Here is a 25,012-nt window from a genome sequence, read left to right as displayed (position 1 = left end):
CAGACCCCCCTCTCTAACCCCCCCCCGTCTCCCCACAGACCCCCCCTGCCGCTGCTGCCCCCCCTCAGACACCCCCTGACACCCCCAGGACCCCCAGACCCCCCCCCCAGACCCCTAAACCACCCCCAGACCCCTCTCCCCCCCAATTCCCCCCCAGATCCCCCTCTCTAACCCCCCCCGTCTCCCCACAGACCCTCCCGCCACCGTCGCCCCCCCCAGACACCCCCTGGCCCCCCCGGGACACCCCTCCCAGACCCCCAAACCACCCCCAGACCCCTCTCCCCCCCATTTCCCCCCCAGACTCCCCTCTCTAACCCCCCCCCGTCTCCCCACAGACCCCCCCGCCGCCGCCTCCCCCCCCCTCGGACACCCCCTGACCCCCCCAGGACCCCCAGACCCCCTTCTAACCCCCCCCCTCTCTACAGACCCCCCCAGACCGCTCTCCCCCCTCCAGACCCCCCTCTCTAACCCCCCCCGTCTCCCCACAGACCCTCCCGCCGCCGCCTCCCCCCCCCCGGACACCCCCTGGCCCCCCCGGGACCCCCCCCCAGACCCCCAAACCACCCCCAGACCCCTCTCCCCCCCATTTCCCTCCCAGACTCCCCTCTCTAACCCCCCCCCCCGTCTCCCCACAGACCCCCCCGCCACCGTCGCCCCCCCCAGACACCCCCTGGCCCCCCCGGGACACCCCTCCCAGACCCCCAAACCACCCCCAGACCCCTCTCCTCCCCATTTCCCCCACAGACCCCCCTCTCTAACCCCCCCCCCGTCTCCCCACAGACCCCCCCGCCGCCGCCTCCCCCCCCCTCGGACACCCCCTGACCCCCCCAGGACCCCCAGACCCCCTTCTAACCGTCCCCCCCTCTACAGACCCCCCCAGACCCCTCTCCCCCCTCCAGACCCCCCTCTCTAACCCCCCCCCCGTCTCCCCACAGACCCCCCCGCCGCCGCCTCCCCCCCCCACGGACACCACCTGACCCCCCCCAGAACCCCCAGACCCCTCTCCCCCCCATTTCCCCCCCAGACTCCCCTCTCTAACCCCCCCCCCGTCTCCCCACAGACCCCCCCGCCGCCGCCTCCCCCCCCCCGGACACCACCTGACCCCCCCCAGGACCCCCAGACCCCCCTCTCTAAGCCCCCCCCCCGTCTCCCCACAGACCCCCCCGCCGCCGCCTCCCCCCCCCTCGGACACCCCTTGGCCCCCCCGGGACCCCCAGCTGGCGGCGGCCGAGGTGGGGGTCCTGGCCGTCGTCTTGACCTTGGCCTTGGGGGGCAACGCTTTGGTCTTGCTGGCCTTGTCCCGTCGCCCCGGGGGGGGTCCCCGACCGGCCCCCCCCTTACGCCGCTACCTGCGTCACCTCAGCGTGGCCGACCTGGGGGTGGCGGGGGGGCAGGTGCTCCCCCAGCTCCTCTGGGACGTCACCGACCGCTTCCGGGGGCCCGACGTCCTCTGTCGCCTCACCAAGTACCTCCAAGGGGTGGCCATGTTCGCCTCGGCCTACGTGGCGGTGGCCATGGCTTACGACCGCCACCGGGCCATCTGCAGGCCCCTGGGGGGCCACCGCTTGCGGGGGGGGCGGAGGGGAGGGGAGGGCAGGGGCGGGGGAGGGGGGGGGTGCTGGGGACGGGGGGACAGCAGGGACGGGGCACAAGGACGTGGGGACGCCAAGGATGGAGCATGGGGACCCATTGGGTGTTGGGGACGGGGGCGTGGGGACACCAGGGATGGGTCACAAGGACATGGGGACATCATGGATGGGGTACAAGGACGTGGGGACGCCAAGGGTGGCACATGGGGACCCTTTGGGTGTTGGGGACGGGGGCGTGGGGACACCAGGGATGGGTCACAAGGATGTGGGGACACCAAGGATGGAGCATGGGGAGCCTTTGGGTGTTGGGGACGGGGACGTGGGGACACCAGGGATGGGTCACAAGGATGTGGGGACACCAGGGATGGAGCACGGGGATGTGGGGACACCAGGGATGGGTCACAAGGACATGGGGACATCATGGATGGGGTACAAGGACGTGGGATGCCAAGGGTGGCACATGGGGACCCATTGGGTGTTGGGGACGGGGTGTGGGGACACCAGGGATGGGTCACAAGGACGTGGGGACATCATGGATGGGTCACAAGGATGTGGGGACACCAAGGATGGAGCATGGGGAGCCTTTGGGTGTTGGGGACGGGGGTGTGGGGACACCAGGGATGGGTCACAAGGACGTGGGGACACCAGGGATGGAGCATGGGGACGTGGGGACGCTGAGGGTGGCACATGGGGACCCATTGGGTGTTGGGGACGGGGACGTGGGGACACCAGGGATGGGGCACAAGGACGTGGGGACACCAGGGATGGAGCATGGGGACGTGGGGACACCAGGGATGGGTCACAAGGACGTGGGGACACCAAGGATAGAGCATGGAGACCCATTGGGTGTTGGGGACAGGGGTGTGGGGACACCAGGGATGGGGTACAAGGACGTGGGGACACCAGGGATGGGTCACAAGGACGTGAGGACACCAGGGATGGGGTACAAGGATGTGGGGACACCAGGGATGGGTCACAAGGACATGGGGACACCAAGGGTGGCACATGGGGGCGTGGGGACACCAGGGATGGGGTACAAGGACGTGGGGACACCAGTGGTGGCACATGGGGACCCATTGGGTGTTGGGGACAGGGGCATGGGGACACCAGGGATGGGTCACAAGGATGTGGGGACACCAGGGATGGGTCACAAGGACATGGGGACATCATGGATGGGGTACAAGGACGTGGGGACACCAGTGGTGGCACGTGGGGACCCATTGGGTGCTGGGGACGGGGGCTTGGGGACATCGGTGACAACAGGGATGGGGCGTGGGGAGGTGGGGACACCAGGGCTGGGACGTGGGGACACGGGGACACCAGGGGTGGGGCACGGGGAGTGGGGGACACCGGGGACACGGCGAGGGGACCCACCGGGTGCTGGGGTTGGGGACGCGGGGACGGCGATGACACGGGGGGTGGCAGGCGGGGAGGCAGCGGGTGCTGGGCTTGGGGACGCGGGGACAGCGGGGAGGGGGCGCAGGGACGCCGGGACACTTGGGACGGCACGTGGGAACCCGCTGGGGGTTGGGGACAAGGGGACAGCGGGGACGTCGTTGTCACCGCAGGGTCCCCCTTGGCCCCCTCGATGTCCCCGACTCCCCACGTCGCCTCGGTGCCACCGAGCCCCAACGGCACCCTGATGTCCCCAACCCTCCGTGTCACCCCGGTGCCACCGAGCCCCAATGGCGCCCTGACGTCCCCAACCCCCCCTGCCACCCCCGTGTCCCCAACCCCCCTGATGTCCCCAACCCCCTGTGCCGCCCCCATGGCCACAGCCCCCCATGTCACCCCAACGTCCCCAACCCCTCGTACCCCCCTGATGTCCCCAGACCTTGGTGTCCCCCTGATGCCCGCGAGGTCCTTGTCACGGGCCACCACGGAGGGGGCTCGGGCCACCATGGAGGGGTCTCAAGCCACCACGGGGCCACCCCAGGCCACCCTGGGGGTGTCTCAGGCCACCGTGGGGATGTCTCAGGCCACCACGGGGTGGCCTCGGGCCACCACGGGGGCTTCACAAGCCACCATGAGGGGGGCTCAAGCCACCACGGGGGGGCCTCGAGCCGCCACGAGGTGGCCTTGGGCCACCATGGGGGGGTCACGGGCCATCGTGGGGTGGTCTCGGGCCACGGTGGAGGGGTCGCGGGCCAGCGTGGGGTGGCCTCAAGCCACCGCGGGCTGGTCTTGGGCCACCACGAGGTGGGCTCGGGCCGCGGGGGGCTGGGCGCGGGCCGCCACGAGGTGGGCTCGGGCCGGCGCGGGGTGGGCTCGCTCGGCCGCCGGGCGGGCGCGGGGACGTTGGGGCCCCTTGGCCACCGCCTGGACCTTGGCGCTGCTCTTCGGGTTGCCCCAAGTGGGGATTTTTGGCCAGCGGGAGGTGGGGGCCGGCGAGAAGGACTGTTGGGCCGCCTTCATCCAACCTTGGGGGGCCCGGGCTTACGTCACCTGGGTGGCGTTGGCCGTTTTGGTGGCCCCGGCGGCGTTGCTGGGGGGGTTGCAGGTGGCGGTGACGCGAGCTTTGGGGACGCGGGGCCAGCGGAGGGGGCTGGGAAGGGCCAGGGCCAAGAGCCACCGGATGGCCATGGTGGTGCTGGGGGTCTACGTGGGGTGCTGGGCCCCCTTCTTCTGCGCCCAGCTGTGGGCCGTGTGGGACCCCCGGGCCCCCGTGGAAGGTGAGGGGGGACGCGGGGACGCGGGGACATGGGGGACATGGGGACACGGGGGTGGGGATGGGGTTGGGGACACGGGGATGGGGTTGGGGACATGGGGTTGGGGACATGAGAATGGGGTTGGGGACATGGAGATGGGGTTGGGGACATGGGGACATGGAGATGGAGATGGGGTTGGGGATGGAGGTGGGGACATGGGGACGTGGGGATGGGGTTGGGGACACGGGGACGTGGGGATGGAGGTTTGGACGCGGGGATATGGAGACACAGAGGTGGAGATGGGGTTGGGGACACGGGGATGGGGTTGGGGACATGGGACATGGGGTTGGGGACATGGGGATGGGGTTGGGGACATGAGAATGGGGTTGGGGACATGGGGACATGGAGATGGAGATGGGGTTGGGGATGGAGGTGGGGACATGGGGATGGGGTTGGGGACATGGGGTTGGGGACAGGGGGATGGGGTTGGGGACATGGGGACATGGTGATGGCGTGGGGACATGGGGTTGGGGACACGGGGATGGGGACATGGGGATGGGGTTGGGGACGTGGGGACATGGAGATGGGGTTGGGGATGGAGGTGGGGACATGGGGATGGGGTTGGGGACACGGGGATGGGGTTGGGGACATGGGAATGGGGTTGGGGACATGGGGACATGGAGACATGGGGGTGGAGATGAGGTTGGGGACATGGGAATGGGGTTGGGGACATGGGGTTGGGGACACGGGGATGGGGTTGGGGACAGGGGCACATGGGGATGGAGACGGGATGGAGATGGGGTTGGGGACACGGGGACATGGGGGTGGAGATGGGGTTGGGGACATGGGAATGGGGTTGGGGACACGGGGATGGGGTTGGGGACAGGAGGACATGGGGATGGAGACGTAGGGATGGAGATGGGGTTGGGGACATGGTGTTGGGGACAGGGGGATGGTGTTGGGGACAGGGGGACATGGAGATGGAGGTGGGGACATGGGGATGGGGATGGGGACATGGGGATGGGGACATGGGGATGGGGACATGGGGACATGGAGACATAGGGGTGGAGATGGGGTTGGGGACATGGGGATGGGGTTGGGGACATTGGGTTGGTGACAGGAGAATGGGGTTGGGGACATGGGGACGTGGAGACACGGGGTTGGAGATGGGTTGGGGACATGGGGATGGGGTTGGGGACATGGGGTTGGGGACGTGGGGATGGGGTTGGGGACATGGGGACGTGGGGATGGGTTTGGGGATGGGGTTGGGGACACGGGGATGGGGTTGGGGACACGGGGATGGGTTTGGGGACATGGGGACTTGGGGATGGGGTTGGGGACATGGGGTTGGGGACGTGGGGATGGGGATGGGGACACGGGGACTTGGGGATGGGGTTGGGGACATGGGGTTGGGGACACGGGGGTGGGGTTGGGGATACGGGGACATGGGGTTGGGGTTGGGGACATGGGGTTGGGGACGTGGGGCCATGGGGATGGGGACACGGGGCCGTGGGGCTGGCGGTGGGGCCGTGGGGCCATGGAGCCCCGGGGGTTGGAGCCGGGGTCGGGGCCGCGGGGATGGGCTGGGGGATGGCGATGGGGACGTGGGGACACAAGGGATGGCCGGGGGCCGGCACGGGGGGGGGGGGGGGGGTTGGGGTGTGACACCCCCCCCCCGGCGGGTGACCCCCGGGTGACGTCCCCAGGGCCGGCTTTCACCATCCTGATGCTGCTGGCCAGCCTGACCAGCTGCACCAACCCCTGGATCTACGCCGCCTTCAGCACCAGCCTCTCCCGCGCCATGGCCCGAATCCTCTGCCCCTGCCGCCGCCCGGCCCGGCCCCCCCCCGCCCCCCCCGCCTCGCACGCCTAGCCCCTCGCACCAGGGCTCGCACCAGGGCTCGCACCAGGGCCACCGGGGCCGGCGCCAGGATGGACCGCGGGGGCTCACGCGAGGGCCGCGGGGACTCAGGCGAGGACGGACCGCGGGGGCTCGTGGGAGGACGGAGCGAGGGACTCGTGCGATGACGGGGCACGAGGGCTTGCACGAGGGCTCGCACGAGGGCCACCGAGGCTCATGTCAGGATGGACCATGGGGACTCGTGCGAGGACGGACCACGGGGGCTCGTGGGAGGACGGAGCGAGGGACTCGTGCGATGACGGGGCACGAGGGCTCGCACCAGGGCTCGCACCAGGGCTCGCACCAGGGCCACCAGGGCCGGCACGAGGATGGACCGCGGGGGCTCACGCGAGGGCCGCGGGGACTCAGGCGAGGACGGACCACGGGGGCTCGTGGGAGGACGGAGCGAGGGACTCGTGCGATGACGGGGCACACGAGGGCTCGCACGAGGGCCAGCACGAGGGCCACGGGGGCTGGCGCCAGGATGGACCACGGGGGTTGGCACGAGGATGGACCACGGGGACTCAGGCGAAGGTGGACCACGACCCGCATCCTCTGCCTCCATCACCGTCCCGCCGCACACGCCCAGCCCCTCGCACGAGGGCTCGCACGAGGGCCACTAGGGCTGGCACGAGGATGGACCGCGGGGACTCACGCGAGGGCCGTGGGGACTCAGGCGAGGACGGACCACGGGGACTCGTGCGAGGATGGACCGTGGGGGCTCGTGGGAGGACGGAGCGAGGGACTCGTGTGATGGCAGGGCACGAGGGCTCGCACGAGGGCTCGCACGAGGGCCACCGAGGCTCATGTCAGGATGGACCGCGGGGACTCATGCGAGGGCCGCGGGGACTCGTGCGAGGACGGACCACGGGGACTCGTGGGAGGACGGAGCGAGGGACTCGTGCGATGACGGGGCACACGAGGGCTCGCACGAGGGCTCGCACCAGGGCTCGCACCAGGGCCACCGGGGCCGGCGCCAGGATGGACCGCGGGGGCTCAGGCGAGGGCCACAGGGACTCGTGCGAGGACGGACCGCGGGGGCTCGTGGGAGGACGGAGCGAGGGACTCGTGCGATGACGGGGCACACGAGGGCTCGCACGAGGGCTCGCACCAGGGCCACCGAGGCTCGTGTCAGGATGGACCGCGGGGGCTCACGCGAGGGCCGCGGGGACTCGTGCGAGGATGGACCGTGGGGGCTTGTGGGAGGATGGACGGAGGGACTTGTGCGATGACGGGGCACGAGGGCTCGCACGAGGGCTTGCACCAGGGCTCGCACCAGGGCCACCAGGGCCGGCGCCAGGATGGACCGCGGGGGCTCACGCGAGGACCGCGGGGACTCAGGCGAGGACGGACCACGGGGGCTCGTGGGAGGACGGAGCGAGGGACTCGTGCGATGACGGGGCACACGAGGGCTCGCACCAGGGCTCGCACCAGGGCTCGCACCAGGGCCACCGGGGCCGGCGCCAGGATGGACCGCGGGGGCTCACGCGAGGGCCGCAGGGACTCAGGCGAGGAGGGACCACGGGGGCTCGTGGGAGGACGGAGCGAGGGACTCATGCGATGACGGGGCACACGAGGGCTCGCACGAGGATGGGACATGAGGGCTCGCACGAGGACCACCAGGGCTGGCACGAGGGCCACCGAGGCTCGTGTCAGGATGGACCGCGGGGACTCATGCGAGGGCCGTGGGGACTCAGACGAGGTTGGACCACGGGGACTCGTGCGAGGATGGACCGTGGGGGCTCGTGGGAGGACGGAGCGAGGGACTCGTGCGATGACGGGGCACAAGGGCTCGCACCAGGGCTCGCACCAGGGCCACCAGGGCCGGCACGAGGATGGACCACGGGGGCTCACGTGAGGACCGCGGGGACTCGTGCGAGGAGGGACCATGGGGGCTCGTGGGAGGACGGAGCAAGGGACTCGTGCGATGATGGGGCACAAGGGCTCGCACGAGGGCTCGCACCAGGGCTCGCACCAGGGCCACCAGGGCCAGCACGAGGATGGACCACGGGGGCTCACGTGAGGACCGCGGGGACTCGTGCGAGGAGGGACCATGGGGGCTCGTGGGAGGACGGAGCGAGGGACTCGTGCGATGATGGGGCACACGAGGGCTCGCACGAGGGCTCGCACCAGGGCTCGCACCAGGGCCACCAGGGCCGGCACCAGGATGGACCACGGGGGCTCACGCGAGGGCTGCGGGGACTCAGGCGAGGACGGACCACGGGGGCTCGTGGGAGGACGGAGCGAGGGACTCGTGCGATGACGGGGCACACGAGGGCTCGCACGAGGGCTCGCACGAGGGCCACCGAGGCTCATGTCAGGATGGACCGCGGGGACTCATGCGAGGGCCGCGGGGACTCAGGCGAGGATGGACCACGGGGGCTCGTGGGAGGACGGAGCGAGGGACTCGTGCGATGACAGGGCACGAGGGCTCGCACGAGGATGGGACATGAGGGCTCGCACGAGGACCACCAGGGCTGGCACGAGGACCACGGGGGTTGGCACAAGGATGGACCACGGGGACTCAGGCGAAGGTGGACCACGACCCACATCCTCTGCCTCCATCACCGTCCCGCCGCACACGCCCAGCCCCTCGCACGAGGGCTCACACGAGGGCCACCGAGGCTCGTGTCAGGATGGACCGCGGGGACTCACGCGAGGGCCGCGGGGACTCAGGCGAGGAGGGACCACGGGGACTCGTGCGAGGATGGACCGTGGGGGCTCGTGGGAGGACGGAGCGAGGGACTCGTGCGATGGCAGGGCACGAGGGCTCGCACGAGGGCTCGCACGAGGGCCACCGAGGCTCATGTCAGGATGGACCGCGGGGACTCATGCGAGGGCCGCGGGGACTCGTGCGAGGACGGACCACGGGGACTCGTGGGAGGACGGAGCGAGGGACTCGTGCGATGACGGGGCACACGAGGGCTCGCACGAGGGCTCGCACCAGGGCTCGCACCAGGGCCACCGGGGCCGGCGCCAGGATGGACCGCGGGGGCTCAGGCGAGGGCCACAGGGACTCGTGCGAGGACGGACCGCGGGGGCTCGTGGGAGGACGGAGCGAGGGACTCGTGCGATGACGGGGCACACGAGGGCTCGCACGAGGGCTCGCACCAGGGCCACCGAGGCTCGTGTCAGGATGGACCGCGGGGGCTCACGCGAGGGCCGCGGGGACTCGTGCGAGGATGGACCGTGGGGGCTTGTGGGAGGATGGACGGAGGGACTTGTGCGATGACGGGGCACGAGGGCTCGCACGAGGGCTTGCACCAGGGCTCGCACCAGGGCCACCAGGGCCGGCGCCAGGATGGACCGCGGGGGCTCACGCGAGGACCGCGGGGACTCAGGCGAGGACGGACCACGGGGGCTCGTGGGAGGACGGAGCGAGGGACTCGTGCGATGACGGGGCACACGAGGGCTCGCACGAGGGCTCGCACGAGGGCCACCGAGGCTCATGTCAGGATGGACCATGGGGACTCGTGCGAGGATGGACCACGGGGGCTCACGGGAGGACGGACGGAGGGACTTGTGCGATGATGGGGCACACGAGGGCTCGCACGAGGGCTCGCACGAGGGCCACGGGGGCTGGCGCAAGGATGGACCACGGGGGTTGGCACGAGGATGGACCACGGGGACTCAGGCAAAGGTGGACCACGACCCGCATCCTCTGCCCCCATCACCATCCCACCGCACACGCCCAGCCCCTCGCACGAGGGCTCGCACCAGGGCTCACACGAGGGCCACCGAGGCTCATGTCAGGATGGACCACGGGGACTCACGCGAGGACCGCGGGGACTCAGATGAGGATGGACCACGGGAACTCGTGCGAGGATGGACCACGGGGGCTCGTGGGAGGACGGAACGAGGGACTCGTGCGATGACGGGGCACGAGGGCTCGCACGAGGGCCACCAGGTCTGGCGCGAGGACAGGGCACGAGGGCCACGGGGGCTCGTGTGACGATGGACCACGGGGGCTCCCACGAGGACCAGGGGGACTCGCGCGAGGATGCGGCACGAGGGCTCGCACGAGGACCCCGGGGGCTCGCACGAGGATGGGGCGAGGGGGGGGGCTGGCCCGGGGGCCGTGGGGGCTCCCGCCGGGATGCACGGGGGGGGGGGTTTGCACGAGGATCGAGGGCTCGTGTGGCTATTGGGGGGGCCTCGCACGAGGATGCCCGGGGAGGGGAGGGGGGGGGGGGGCTGATGGTGCACGAGGGCTCGCACGAGGACCACGGGGGCTCGCACGAGGATGGACTTGGGGGGGTGGGGGGGTGTGTCTTGCACGAGGATGGGGAGCTCGTGGTGCAAGGGGGGGGTGGGGGGGTGTCCTCGCTCGAGGATTGGGGCACCCGGGGGGGGCGGGGCTTGCACGAGGGGGCGGGGCTTGCACGACTGGCCGGCAACCGGGCCTCGTGTGAGGGCTGGGGGTGGGGGGGTGTGGGGGGTGTGTGTGTGCGGTAAAGAGCGGGGGGGGGACGACAAGGAGAGGGGACACCCCCCCGGCTTCTCTGCGCCGCCGAAAATCACCAATAAACCAGAAATTTGCCCAAAAATCTCCCGATTTTGGGGTCACTCCCCCCCCACCCCGGCCCCGCCATGGCGTCCCCGCCGTTGCCATGGCGACGGGACGGCCCATTCCCCTCCTTCCCCCCCCCCCCCCCCCCCCGCGCCGCCTTGGTACGCCCCATGCAAATGAAACCCTCCCCCCCCGAAGCGCGGCCAATCAACGGGCGCGGCGGGCGGAGCCCCGCATGCAAATCGCTGGCCTATGGGACGCGAGGGGGGCGGGGAGATGGGAAAGAGTGACAGCGCAGGGAGCCTATCAGCCAGGCGCGGCGGCGCGGCGCGCTGCGTACACCAGCCTGGCCAATGAGAAGCGAGGGGGGGCGGGGAGATGGGAAAGAGTGACAGCGCAAGAGCCTATCAACGAAGGGCGGCCAGCGCATATAAGCTGCCGGCCTATGAGAAGCGAGGGGGCGGGGAGGAGGGGAAGAGTGACGGCGCGGGGAGCCTATGGTGTGAAGGGCGGAGGCGCGTCCCTTCGCGGCCGCCGTAGCCGCGGCTTTTCCCGCCCTCCCGGCTCCGGTCCCCCCCCCCCCCCCCACACCCTCCTCAGGCGTCTCCGGTGGCCCCGGTTCCCCACCCCCCCCCCCAAACCCCCCCGCCGCCGCCGCCATGGGCTTCCTCAAGCTCATCGAGATCGAGAACTTTAAATCTTACAAGGGCCGCCAGATCATCGGGCCCTTCCGCCGCTTCACCGCCATCATCGGCCCCAACGGCTCCGGTGAGGCCCCCGGCGGGGCGGGGCGGGGGCTGGTGGTGGTGATGTAGGCCCCGCCGCTATCCCGGGGGGCTTCTCCCATGATGCACTGCGCGGGGGGGGGGTATCCCAGAATCCCCTTGCCCCCTCGACCCCCCCCCCCCCCCCCCAAATCCTGGGGGTCCCCCCATCCCATAATCCCCTGGGGGCCCCCCCTCCTTCCTTGGGGTCTCCCCCCAAATTCTGGGGGGTCCCCCCCGGCGTGTGTCCCCCCCCCTCAGCCTCCTCTTCCCGCCCTTTTTTGGGGGAGCCCCCCCCAGTTTTCCCCTTTTATTCAGCCTCCCCCCTTCACCCCCCCCCCCCCCGCCATTCCCTGGGGTTCCCCCTCAAGCCTCGGGGGCCCCCCGTTCCCTGGGCCCCCCCTCAAGCCCTGGACACCCCCCCAAGCCTTGGCGTCCCCCCCCTTCCTCCTCCCACCCTCCTTTGGGGGGGGGTGTCCCCCATTCCCCCTTCCTCCAGCCTCCCCTTCCCCATTCCCTGGGGTTCCCCCTCAAGCCTCGGGGTCCCCCCATTCCCTGGGCCCCCCCTCAAGCCCTGGACACCCCCCCCAAAGCCTTGGTGTCCCCCCCCCTTCCTCCTCCCACCCTCCTTTGGGGGGGGTTTCCCCCTTCCTCCTCCCACCCTCCTTTGGGGGGGTTTCCCCCTTCCTCCAGCCTCCCCCTCCCCATTCCCTGGGGTTCCCCCTCAAGCCTCGGGGTCCCCCCGTTCCCTGGCATTGCTCCCCCCCTCCCCGCCCCGCCCCAAGCCCTTAACCATTTTCTTGCCCCCCCCCCCGTCCCCCCCTAGGTAAATCCAACCTGATGGACGCCATCAGCTTCGTGCTGGGGGAGAAGACGAGCAACCTGCGGGTGAAAACCCTGCGGGATCTGATCCACGGGGCGCCCGTGGGGAAACCGGCCGCCAGCCGAGCCTTCGTCAGCATGGTCTACTCCGAAGAAGGCGCCGAGGATCGCACCTTCGCCCGCGTTATCGTGGGTACGAGGCATCGGCGGAGGGGGTGTCACTTTCTGGGGGGGGGGGGGACGGGATAACAACGCTCTGACGCCCCGAAATTCCCCGCCGCAGGCAGCTCGTCCGAGTATAAGATCAACAACCGGGTGGTGCAGCTGAGCGAGTACAGCGAGGAGCTGGAGAAGTTGGGCATCCTCATCAAAGCCAGGAATTTCCTCGTCTTCCAGGTTTGCGGGGGGGGGGGGGTGGGGGGGCCACCGAGGCGTATTTTTTTTTGGCGGGGGGGGGGGGGACTCGGGGCGGTTTTAGGAGGGATTTTGGGGGCGTACGTGGGGGTTTGAGGGGCTTCGTGAGGGGGACTCAGAGCCCTGGGAGGATTTCGGTGGTGGGAGGGGGGGGTCACCCGGGTCCTGCCCCCGCCTTTTACTCCCTTCCCCAGCCGTGGGGGGGCACCCCCGTGAAGATTTGGGGGGGCTCATCCCCACTCTGCCCCCCCCTTTTACACCCCTTCCCCAGCCATGGGGGAGCCCCGTGAGGATTTGAGGGGGGGTGTCTCCCCCGTTCCCCCTCCAGGAAGGTAGAACCCAGACCCCCAGGAGGATTTGGGGGGGGGTCTTCTGCACCCTTGCCCCCCCCCCTTTTACTCCCTTCCCCAGCTGTGGGGGGCACCCCCGTGAAGATTTGGGGGGGCTCATCCCCACCCTGGCCCCCCCTTTTATCCCCCTTCCCCAGCCATGGGGGAGCCCCGTGAGGATTCGAGGAGGTCGGGGGGGGGTCTCTCCCCCGTTCCCCCTCCAGGAAGGTAGAACCCGGACCCCCAGGAGGATTTGGGGGGGGGTCTTCTGCACCCTGCCCCCCCCCTTTTACCCCCTTCCCCAGCCATGTGGGGACCCCCGTGAAGATTTGGGGGGGGGTGGCTCATCCCCACCCTGCCCCCCCCTTTTCCCCCCCTTCCCCAGCCATGGGGGAGCCCCGGGAGGATTCAAGGAGGGGAGGGGGGTCTCCCCCATTCCCCCTCCAGGAAGGTAGAACCCAGACCCCCAGGAGGATTTGGGGGGGGGGTCTTCTGCACCCTGCCCCCCCCCCTCTTTTACCCCCTTCCCCAGCCATGGGGGAGCCCCGTGAGGATTCAAGGAGGTGGGGGGGGGGTCTCCCCCATTCCCCCTCCAGGAAGGTAGAACCCAGACCCCCAGGAGGATTTGGGGGGGGTCTTCTGCACCCTGCCCCCCCCCCCTTTTACCCCCTTCCCCAGCCATGTGGGGACCCCCGTGAAGATTTGGGGGGGGGGGGGTGACTCATCCCCACCCTGCCCCCCCCTTTTACCCCCTTCCCCAGCCATGGGGGAGCCCCGTGAGGATTCCAGGAGGGGCGGGGGGGTCTCCCCCGTTCCCCCTCTGTGGAGAGAAAACCCAGACCCCCAGGAGGATTTGGGGGGGGGGTCTTCTGCACCCTGCCCCCCCCCCCCTTTTACCCCCTTCCCCAGCCATGGGGGAGCCCCGTGAGGATTCGAGGGGGGGGTCTCCCCCGTTCCCCCTCCAGGAAGGTAGAACCCAGACCCCCAGGAGGATTTGGGGCCACCCACCCCCTTACCGCCCCCCTCCTTTTATCGTTTTGTGTGGTTTTTTTGTGTTTTGTTTTTTTTTTTCCTTTTTTTCCCCCCCCCCCGCCCAGGGCGCCGTGGAATCCATCGCCATGAAGAACCCCAAGGAGCGGACGGCGCTGTTCGAGGAGATCAGCCGGTCGGGGGAGCTGGCGCAGGAGTACGACAAGCGGAAGAAGGAGATGGTGAAGGCGGAGGAGGACACGCAGTTCAACTACCACCGCAAGAAAAACATCGCCGCCGAGCGCAAAGAGGCCAAGCAAGAGAAAGAAGAGGTTCGCTTTTGTGGTTTTTTGGGTTTTTTTTTAGGAGGGGGGGGGGGCTTTTCCTTACCCGCCGTCGTCAGCGCGCGGCCTTTTCCGAGCCCCGTCTCTCCCTTCCTCGTTAGGCGGATCGTTACCAGCGCTTGAAAGACGAGGTGGTGCGGGCTCAGGTGCAGCTCCAGCTCTTCAAGCTTTACCACAACGAAGCCGAGATCGAGAAGCTCAACAAGGAGCTGGGCTTGAAAAACCGGGAGATCGACAAGGATAAGAAAAGGATGGACCGGGTGGAGGACGAGCTGAAGGACCGCAAGAAGGAGCTGGGCAAGATGATGAGGGAACAGCAGCAAATCGAGAAGGAAATCAAGTGAGGACGCCCCCTTCTTAAAAAAAAAAAACCCGGAGAAAGTATAAATTAATTTTTTTCGCTTCTTCACGCGGCGCTTTTTGGGGTTTTTTTTTTTTCTTTCCTCCGCCCCGTCCGCAGGGAGAAGGATTCGGAGCTCAACCAGAAGCGCCCGCAGTACATCAAGGCGAAGGAGAACACCTCGCACAAGATCAAAAAGCTGGAAGCGGCCAAGAAATCCTTGCAGAACGCCCAAAAGCAGTACAAAAAACGCAAAGGCGACATGGACGAGCTGGAAAAAGAAATGCTGTCGGTGGAAAAAGCCCGGCAGGAATTCGAGGAGAGGATGGAAGAGGAAAGCCAAAGCCAAGGCCGCGACTTGACCTTGGAGGAGAACCAGGTAACGGGGCTCATCCCGGTGATCCCGCCCCACCCATCCCCGGCAATGGAAATTTGGGGACTCTTGACCCCCCTCACCTCTTTTTTTGGGGTTTTTTTGGGGGTTTTAGGTGAAGAAATACCACCGGCTGAAGGAGGAGGCCAGCAAACGCGCCGCCACCTTGGCCCAAGAGCTGGAGAAATTCAACCGGGATCAAAAAGCCGACCAAGATCGCTTGGATTTGGAAGAGAGGAAGAAGGTGGAGACCGAGGTGAGACCTCAAGGGACAACCCCCCCTACCCCAAACCTTCCCGTGGCCCCCCCAAAACGCCCCCCTCCCCCCATTCTCCTTCCCCCGCCCCAGGCCAAGATCAAGCAGAAGCTGCGGGAGATCGAGGAGAACCAGAAGCGGATCGAGAAGCTGGAGGAGTACATCGCCACCAGCAAGTGAGACTTTGGCCCCTCGATGTCCCCTCTCCCCCTTGCTGGGGTCCCGCGGCCCCCTCCCCCCGCCCCCCAGGTGTCCCCTGTCCCCATCGGCGCAGCCCCGAGGTGTCCCCGTCCCCCTAGAGCAGCTCCCAAGGTGTCCCCCCATCTCCACGTCCCCCTCTCCGTGTCCCCAGGGCAGTCCCTGAGGTGTTCCTTGTCCCCGTGACCGCCCTCGAGGTGTCCCCCATTGCCATGTCACCGTCCCCGTGTCCCCAGGGCAGTCCCTGAGGTGTCCCCGTCCCCCTAGAGCAGCTCCCAAGGTGTCCCCCCATCTCCACGTCCCCCTCTCCGTGTCCCCAGGGCAGTCCCCGAGGTGTCCCCGTCCCCCTAGAGCAGCTCCCAAGGTGTCCCCCCATCCCCACGTCCCCCTCTCCGTGTCCCCAGGGCAGTCCCTGAGGTGTCCCCGTCCCCCTAGAGCAGCTCCCAAGGTGTCCCCCCATCCCCACGTCCCCCTCTCCGTGTCCCCAGGGCAGTCCCCGAGGTGTCCCCGTCCCCCTAGAGCAGCTCCCAAGGTGTCCCCCCATCCCCACGTCCCCCTCTCCGTGTCCCCAGGGCAGTCCCCGAGGTGTCCCCGTCCCCCTAGAGCAGCTCCCAAGGTGTCCCCCCATCCCCACGTCCCCCTCTCCGTGTCCCCAGGGCAGACCCCGAGGTGTCCCCGTCCCCCTAGAGCAGCTCCCAAGGTGTCCCCCCATCCCCACGTCCCCCTCTCCGTGTCCCCAGGGCAGTCCCCGAGGTGTCCCCGTCCCCCTAGAGCAGCTCCCAAGGTGTCCCCCCATCCCCACGTCCCCCTCTCCGTGTCCCCAGGGCAGTCCCTGAGGTGTCCCCGTCCCCCTAGAGCAGCTCCCAAGGTGTCCCCCCATCCCCACGTCCCCCTCTCCGTGTCCCCAGGGCAGTCCCCGAGGTGTCCCCATGCCCCTAGAGCAGCTCCCAAGGTGTCCCCCCCATCCCCATGTCCCCCTCTCCGTGTCCCAAAGGCAGTCCCTGAGGTGTTCCTTGTCCCCGTGACCACCCTCGAGGTGTCCCCCATCCCCACGTCCCCCTCTCCGTGTCCCCAGGGCAGTCCCCGAGGTGTCCCTGTCCCCCTAGAGTAGCTCCCAAGGTGTCCCCCCATCCCCACGTCCCCCTCTCCGTGTCCCCAGGGCAGTCCCTGAGGTGTCCCCATGCCCTTAGAGCAGCTCCCAAGGTGTCCCCCCATTCCCACGTCCCCCTCTCCGTGTCCCCAGGGCGGTCCCTGAGGTGTCCCCGTCCCCCTAGAGCAGCTCCCAATGTGTCCCCCCATCCCCACGTCCCCCTCTCCGTGTCCCCAGGGCAGTCCCTGAGGTGTCCCTGTCCCCCTAGAGCAGCTCCCAAGGTGTCCCCCCATCCCCACGTCCCCCTCTCCGTGTCCCCAGGGCAGTTCCCGAGGTGTCCCCGTCCCCCTAGAGCAGCTCCCAAGGTGTTCCCCCATCCCCACGTCCCCCTCTCCGTGTCCCCAGGGCAGTCCCTGAGGTGTCCCCGTCCCCCTAGAGCAGCTCCCAAGGTGTCCCCCCATCCCCACGTCCCCCTCTCCGTGTCCCCAGGGCAGTCCCTGAGGTGTCCCTGTCCCCCTAGAGCAGCTCCCAAGGTGTCCCCCCATCCCCACGTCCCCATCCCCATGTCCCCAGGGCAGTCCCTGAGGTGTCCCCGTCCCCCTAGAGCAGCTCCCAAGGTGTCCCCCCATCCCCACGTCCCCCTCTCCGTGTCCCCAGGGCAGTCCCCGAGGTGTCCCCATGCCCTTAGAGCAGCTCCCAAGGTGTCCCCCCATCCCCACGTCCCCCTCTCCGTGTCCCAAAGGCAGTCCCCGAGGTGTCCCTTGTCCCCGTAGCCATGTCCCCGTGCCCCTGGGACAGCCCTCGAGGTGTCCCTTGTCCCCATACCCATGTCCCCGTGCCCCTGAGGCAGTCACAGAGGTGTCCCTTGTCCCCATATCCCCATCCCCGTGCCCCTGGGACAACCCTCGAGGTGTCCCTTGTCCCCATATCCCCATCCCCGTGCCCCTGGGACAACCCTCGAGGTGTCCCTTGTCCCCATATCCCCATCCCCGTGCCCCTGGGACAACCCTCGAGGTGTCCCCCGTCCCTGTGTCCCCAAGGCAGTCCCTGAGGTGTCCCTTGTCCCTGTGCCCCTAAGGCAGTCACAGAGGTGTCTCTTGTCCCTGTACCCATGTCCCCGTGGGGCAGCCCTTGAGGTGTCCCTTGTCCCCGTACCCATGTCCCTGAGGCAGTCACGGAGGTGTCCCTTGTCCCCGTACCCATGTCCCTGAGGCAGTCACGGAGGTGTCCCTTGTCCCCGTACTCATGTCCTAGTGTCCCTGAGGCAGTCACGGAGGTGTCCCTTGTCCCCGTACTCATGTCCTAGTGTCCCTGAGGCAGTCACGGAGGTGTCCCCCGTCCCCGTAGCCCCGTCCCCGTGCCCCCGGGACGGCCCTTGACGCGTCCCCTGTCCCCGTGCCCCCGTCCCCGTGCCCCTGGGGCGGCCCTCGACGCGTCCCACGTCCCCGTACCCATGTCCCCATGCCTTGGAGCAGCCCTCGGGGTGTCCCACGTCCCCATACCTATGTCCCCGTGGGGCAGCCCTCGAGGTGTCCCACGTCCCCATGCCCCTGAGGCAGTCACGGAGGTGTCCCTTGTCCCCGTACTCATGTCCTAGTGTCCCTGAGGCAGTCATGGACGCATCCCCCGTCCCCGTGCCCCCGGGACGGCCCTCGACGCATCCCACGTCCCCGTACCCCCGTCCCCGTGGGGCAGCCCTTGAGGTGTCCCTTGTCCTCGTACCCTTGTCCCCATGCCCCTGAGGCAGTCACGGAGGTGTCCCTTGTCCCCGTACTCATGTCCTAGTGTCCCTGAGGCAGTCACGGAGGTGTCCCCCGTAGCCCCGTGCCCCCGTCCCGGCCCTCGACGCGTCCCTTGTCCCCGTAGCCCCGTGCCCCCGTCCCGGCCCTCGACGCGTCCCCCGTCCCCGTATCCCCGTCCCATGGGGCAGCCCCCCTGAACACCCCCTTATCGTGTGCGTCCCCGTCCCGTCTCCCCCCCCTCCCGAAGACAATCCCTGGAGGAACAGAAGCGCCTGGAAGGCGAGTTGACGGAAGAAGTGGAACTGGCCAAACGCCGCATCGACGAGATCAACAAGGAGCTCAACCAGGTGATGGAGCAACTCGGGGACGCCCGCATCGACCGGCAGGAGAGCAGCCGCCAGCAGCGCAAAGCCGAAATCATGGACAGCATCAAACGCCTCTATCCCGGCTCCGTCGTGAGTCCCAACCCCCTTCCGCTGCCTCTGGATTTGCCGATAATCCCTTTTTTTTTTTTTTTTTGACGGGGGAAGGCGGGCGGTGGGGGGTTATTTCCACGCCTGGAAAGATGACGACGGAACAGCTCGTTCCGGAGTCGGGGAGGGGGACGGAAAAAGAAAACTCTGGGAAGTAGCCGACGGGGATTCGAGCCGAAAAGGGGGGAATCCCGTGAGCTCGGGGTTGGGGGTGGGGGGGGACGCGGGGTCGAGTTGGAGGTGGGCGACGAGCGAGGGTCGCCCGGTCCTCTTGGCTATCTCCCGGCGATGACCCGGATGAAGGGCCAAGAGGGTCCCCTCGGCGGGTTTCGAGGCGATAAAAAAAACTTGGGGGTGGAGAAATAAGAGGAATAACCCCCCCCCGACCCCCCCCGGCCCCCGTACCGGGAATGTGGGGAGTCCTGGTGGCCGACGGGATGGCCGCGAAGCCGAACCGTGGGCCCCGGTGGCCAAGAAAGCCAACGGCGGGCGGAGGTTGGGGAGGCGTCGAGGAGATGGCGGACGGCTTCGAGGGTGGTCGGTCAGCCTCCCCCTCCGCTCCGCTTGATTCGGGACGCCCCAATCCGGAAGGTCGGATTCGATTCCGGGGCTCCCCCCCCCACCCCAGCCCCCGGTTGGAAGCGGCGGAGAAGGAGCCGGCAAAAAGGGCCACCGAGACGCCGTTGCGGGCCATCGAAACGTCTTTCCGACGGAGGAAAAACTGAGGGATTCGGGGGCTTTTTGTCCGGGGGGGGAAAAAAAAAAAGACGGCTGAGGCTGGGGGGGGCGGGGGGGGGGGGAATTTTATCAATAAATTCTTAAATGGGGGGGTGGCAGGGGAACGGGCTCGTCTCGGTGGTGGCCGACGAGTGGCGCGAACTCGATCCCATCCCCGCCCTTAGGATTTTATAATTGTCCGGTTCCGTGAGGGTTTTAACCTATTTTTGGGGGGTTTCCCCCCCCCCCCCGCCCCCCCCCTCCCCCCGAAGTATGGCCGCCTCATCGACCTCTGCCAGCCCACCCAGAAAAAATACCAGATCGCCGTCACCAAGGTGTTGGGGAAGAACATGGACGCCATCATCGTGGATTCGGAAAAAACGGGGCGCGACTGTATCCAGTACATCAAGGAGCAGCGGGGGGAACCCGAAACCTTCCTCCCCCTCGATTACCTGGAGGTGGGGGTTGCGGCGGCGGCATCGTCCCCCCCCTCGCCCCCCCCCCCGTCCCCGTCGCCCCCCTCACCCCCCCTTCCCCTGCTGTGCCCCCCTCCCCTTTTTCGGGCAGGGGGGTCCCGCGGGGGGCGGAGGGGGGATGGCGCGTGGGTCCCTCGGGGGTGAGGGTCTTTAGGGTTTGGGGGAGGACACCCCCCCCCCAACGTGTAACTCCTCGGGGGGGGGTTTCTTGGGGTTTTGGGGGGGCCCTCTTCACCCCCTGTGGGTCCTGTGAGGGGTTTGGGGGACCCCCGTGAACCCCTCGGGGTGCTGCAAGGGGTTTTGGGGGGCCCCATTTGACCCCGTGGGGCTCAGAACCATCCCTGGGGGGGGGGTTTGGGGGTCTGTATTGAATCCTGGGGGCCTTGTAGCCCTCCTGGGGGGGGTTTTGGGGGTCCCCCTTTAACCCCGTGGGGCTCAGACCCCTCCCTGGGGCAGTTTTTGGGGGCCCGTATTGAATCCTGGGGGCCTTGTAGCCCTCCTGGGGGGGGCTTTGGGGGTCCCCATTTAAACCCATGGGGCTCAGACCCCTCCCTGGGGGGGGGGTTTGGGGATCCATATTTAATCCTTGGGGTTTTGGGGGTCCCCCTTTAACCCCTTGACGCTCAGACCCCTCCCTGGGGGGGGGGTTTGGGGGTCCGTATTGAATCCCTGGGGTTTTGGGGGTCCCCATTTAACCCCTTGGGGCTCAGACCCCTCCCTGGGGGGGTTTTTGGGGGTTCGTATTGAATCCTGGGGGCCTTGTAGCCCTCCTGGGGGGGGTTTTGGGGGTCCCCATTTAACCCCTTGCGGCTCAGACCCCTCCCTGGGGGGGGTTTTGGGGGTCCCCTTTTAACCCCTTGAGGCTCAGACCCCTCCCGGGGGGGGGGGTTTGGGGGTCCGTATTGAATCCTGGGGGCCTTGTAGCCCTCCTGGGGGGGGTTTTGGGGGTCCCCCTTTAACCCCTTGGGGCTCAGACCCCTCCCTGGGGGGGGGGGTTGGGGTCTGTATTGAATCCCTGGGGTTTTGGGGGTCCCTCTTTAACCCCTTGGGGCTCAGAGCCCTCCCTGGGGGGGGGGTTTGGGGGTCCGTATTGAATCCTGGGGGCCTTGTAGCCCTCCTGGGGGGGGTTTTGGGGGGTCCCCCTTTAACCCCTTGGGGCTCAGAGCCCTCCCTGGGGGGGGGGTTTGGGGGTCCGTATTGAATCCCTGGGGTTTTGGGGTCCCCATTTAACCCCTTGAGGCTCAGACCCCTCCCTGGGGGGGGGTTTTGGGGGTCCGTATTGAATCCTGGGGGCCTTGTAGCCCTCCTGGGGGGGGGTTTTGGGGGTCCCCATTTAACCCCTTGAGGCTCAGACCCTTCCCTGGGGGGGGGGTTTGGGGGTCTGTATTGAATCTCTGGGTTTTGGGGGTCCCCCTTTAACCCCGTGGGGCTCAGACCCCTCCCTGGGGGGGATTTTGGGGGTTCGTATTGAATCCTGGGGGCCTTGTAGCCCTCCTGGGGGGGGTTTTGGGGGTCCCCATTTAACCCCTTGGGGCTCAGACCCCTCCCTGGGGGGGGGGGGGTTTGGGGATCCATATTTAATCCTTGGGGTTTTTGGGGGTCCCCCTTTAACCCCTTGAGGCTCAGACCCCTCCCTGGGGGGGTTTTGGGGGTCCATATTTAATCCTTGGGGTTTTGGGGGTCCCTCTTTAACCCCGTGGGGCTCAGACCCCTCCCTGGGGGGGGTTTGGGGGTCCGTATTGAATCCCTGGGGTTTTGGGGGTCTCCCTTTAACCCCTTGGGCTCAGACCCCTCCCTGGGGGGTTTTGGGGGTCCGTATTGAATCCCTGGGGTTTTGGGGGTCCCCATTTAACCCCTTGGGGCTCAGACCCCTCCCTGGGGGGGTTTTTGGGGGTTCGTATTGAATCCTGGGGGCCTTGTAGCCCTCCTGGGGGGGGTTTTGGGGGTCCCCATTTAACCCCTTGCGGCTCAGACCCCTCCCTGGGGGGGTTTTGGGGGTCCCCTTTTAACCCCTTGAGGCTCAGACCCCTCCCGGGGGGGGGGGGTTTGGGGGTCCGTATTGAATCCTGGGGGCCTTGTAGCCCTCCTGGGGGGGGTTTTGGGGGTCCCCCTTTAACCCCTTGGGGCTCAGACCCCTCCCTGGGGGGGGGGGTTGGGGTCTGTATTGAATCCCTGGGGTTTTGGGGGTCCCTCTTTAACCCCTTGGGGCTCAGAGCCCTCCCTGGGGGGGGGGTTTGGGGGTCCGTATTGAATCCTGGGGCCTTGTAGCCCTCCTGGGGGGGGTTTTGGGGGTCCCCCTTTAACCCCTTGGGGCTCAGAGCCCTCCCTGGGGGGGGGGTTTGGGGGTCCGTATTGAATCCCTGGGGTTTTGGGGGTCCCCATTTAACCCCTTGAGGCTCAGACCCCTCCCTGGGGGGGGGGTTTTGGGGGTCCGTATTGAATCCTGGGGGCCTTGTAGCCCTCCTGGGGGGGGTTTTGGGGGTCCCCATTTAACCCCTTGAGGCTCAGACCCTTCCCTGGGGGGGGGGTTTTGGGGGTCTGTATTGAATCTCTGGGGTTTTGGGGGTCCCCCTTTAACCCCGTGGGGCTCAGACCCCTCCCTGGGGGGGATTTTGGGGGTTCGTATTGAATCCTGGGGGCCTTGTAGCCCTCCTGGGGGGGGTTTTGGGGGTCCCCATTTAACCCCTTGGGGCTCAGACCCCTCCCTGGGGGGGGGGGGTTTGGGGATCCATATTTAATCCTTGGGGTTTTGGGGGTCCCCCTTTAACCCCTTGAGGCTCAGACCCCTCCCTGGGGGGGTTTTGGGGGTCCATATTTAATCCTTGGGGTTTTGGGGGTCCCTCTTTAACCCCGTGGGGCTCAGACCCTCCCTGGGGGGGGTTTGGGGGTCCGTATTGAATCCCTGGGGTTTTGGGGTCTCCCTTTAACCCCTTGGGGCTCAGACCCCTCCCTGGGGGGGTTTTGGGGGTCCGTATTGAATCCTGGGGGCCTTGTAGCCCTCCCTGGGGGGGGTTTTGGGGGTCCCCCTTTAACCCCGTGGGGCTCAGACCCCTCCCTGGGGGGGGGGTTTGGGGGTCCGTGTTGAATCCTTGGGTTTTGGGGGTCCCCTTTTAACCCTTGGGGCTCAGACCCCTCCCGGGGGGGGGGTTTTGGGGGTCCGTATTGAATCCTGGGGGCCTTGTAGCCCTCCTGGGGGGGGTTTTGGGGGTCCCCCTTTAACCCCTTGGGGCTCAGACCCCTCCCTGGGGGGGGTTTTGGGGGTCCATGACTTAATCCTTGGGGTTTTGGGGGTCCCCTTTTAACCCCGTGGGGCTCAGACCCCTCCCTCGGGGGGGGGGCTTTGGGGGTCCGTATTGAATCCCTGGGGTTTTGGGGGTCCCCCTTTAACCCCTTGGGGCTCAGACCCCTCCCTGGGGGGGGGGGTTTGGGGGTCCGTATTGAATCCCTGGGGTTTGGGGGTCCCTCTTTAACCCCTTGGCGCTCAGACCCCTCCCTGGGGGGGGTTTTGGGGGTCCGTATTGAATCCTGGGGGCCTTGTAGCCCTCCTGGGGGGGGTTTTGGGGGTCCCCCTTTAACCCCGTGGGGCTCAGACCCCTCCCTGGGGGGGGGGTTTGGGGATCCATATTTAATCCTTGGGGTTTTGGGGGTCCCCTTTTAACCCCGTGGGGCTCAGACCCCTCCCTGGGGGGGGGTTTTGGGGGTCCGTATTGAATCCTGGGGGCCTGTAGCCCTCCTGGGGGGGGTTTTGGGGGTCCCCCTTTAACCCCTTGGGGCTCAGAGCCCTCCCTGGGGGGGGGTTTGGGGGTCCGTATTGAATCCCTGGGGTTTTGGGGGTCCCTCTTTAACCCCTTGAGGCTCAGACCCCTCCCTGGGGGGGGGTTTTGGGGGTCCGTATTGAATCCTGGGGCCTTGTAGCCCTCCTGGGGGGGGGTTTGGGGGTCCCCTTTTAACCCCTTGGGGCTCAGACCCCTCCCTGGGGGGGGTTTTGGGGGTCTGTATTGAATCCCTGGGGTTTTGGGGGTCCCCCTTTAACCCCTTGGGGCTCAGACCCTCCCTGGGGGGGGGTTTGGGGGGTCCGTATCGAATCTTTGGCGCCTTGGAGCCCTCCCTGGGGGGGGTGCTTTAGGGGTCCGTATTGAATCCCCAGACCCTCGTAGCCCTCCTGTAGGTTTCGGTAGCCCCCCCCCCCCCGCCCCCCCAGCCATGGGTTTTTTGGCCGTAGGTGAAGCCGACGGACGAGAAGCTGCGGGAGCTGAAAGGGGCCAAACTGGTGATCGACGTGATCCGTTACGAACCCCCCCACATCAAAAAAGCCCTGCAGTACGCCTGCGGCAACGCCCTGGTCTGCGACAACGTGGAGGACGCCCGCCGCATCGCCTTCGGGGGCCACCAACGCCACAAAGTAAGTGGCCACCCCCCCCCCCACTCCTCTTCCTCCTCCTCCTCCCCTCCCTTGGATTTCTTCATTATCTCCCAGCGGATTAATGACCCCCACACACCCCCCCCCCTCCTCTTTCTTTTTTTCGTTTTTTAATTATTTTCTCGGGGCGCAGACGGTGGCGTTGGACGGGACCCTCTTCCAAAAATCGGGGGTGATTTCGGGGGGGGCCAGCGATCTGAAAGCCAAAGCCCGGCGCTGGGACGAGAAGGCGGTGGATAAGCTGAAGGAGAAGAAGGAACGGCTGACGGAGGAGCTCAAGGTTTGTTTTTGTTTTGGGGGGGGGGGGGTGTGTGTTATTTTTTTTTGTGGGGGGGGGGAAAAACGCACCTTTGGCCATTTTGGCCCCATTTGGAGGGTTGGGGGGGGGCTCACCCCCTTTTTTTTTGGGCCTCGACGTTCCCCAGAGTCTCGGCAAAACCCAAACTCCTTCCCCGGGAGCCCCGAACCTTCCTCTTCCTCCCCCCCCCCCCCAAACCCCTTCCCCTTCCTCTTCCTCCCCCCCCCCAAACCCCTTCCCCTTCCTCTTCCTCCCCCCCCCCCCAAACCCCTTCCCCTTCCTCCTCCTCCCCCCCCCCCCAAAACCCCTTCCCCTTCCTCTTCCTCCCCCCAACCCCTTC

General features: G+C 67.8%; 2 protein-coding genes across 2 annotated transcripts; both read left to right on the top strand.

Moving 5' to 3' along the window:
* Positions 1–1,161: 1,161 nt before the first annotated feature.
* LOC134509624 (vasopressin V2 receptor-like) lies at positions 1,162–6,874 on the top strand (the record flags this gene model as incomplete). The annotated part of the gene is made up of 3 exons (XM_063322198.1): positions 1,162–1,575; positions 3,881–4,261; positions 5,944–6,874. Coding segments are annotated over 3 exons (962 nt in total), but the record flags the coding sequence as incomplete, so codon positions are not given.
* A 4,411-nt stretch (positions 6,875–11,285) lies between these two features.
* SMC1A (structural maintenance of chromosomes 1A) lies at positions 11,286–24,654 on the top strand (the record flags this gene model as incomplete). The annotated part of the gene is made up of 12 exons (XM_063322197.1): positions 11,286–11,415; positions 12,238–12,426; positions 12,517–12,629; positions 14,074–14,277; positions 14,391–14,629; positions 14,750–15,008; positions 15,118–15,258; positions 15,352–15,434; positions 18,536–18,743; positions 19,751–19,936; positions 24,177–24,356; positions 24,508–24,654. Coding segments are annotated over exons 1-12 (2,058 nt in total), but the record flags the coding sequence as incomplete, so codon positions are not given.
* Positions 24,655–25,012: the final 358 nt, after the last annotated feature.

Source organism: Chroicocephalus ridibundus, unplaced genomic scaffold (genome assembly GCF_963924245.1).
Source record: "Chroicocephalus ridibundus unplaced genomic scaffold, bChrRid1.1 SCAFFOLD_683, whole genome shotgun sequence".
In the NCBI taxonomy this organism is placed as follows: Eukaryota; Metazoa; Chordata; class Aves; order Charadriiformes; family Laridae; genus Chroicocephalus; species Chroicocephalus ridibundus.
This window is presented reverse-complemented; position numbering and strand designations above follow the sequence as displayed.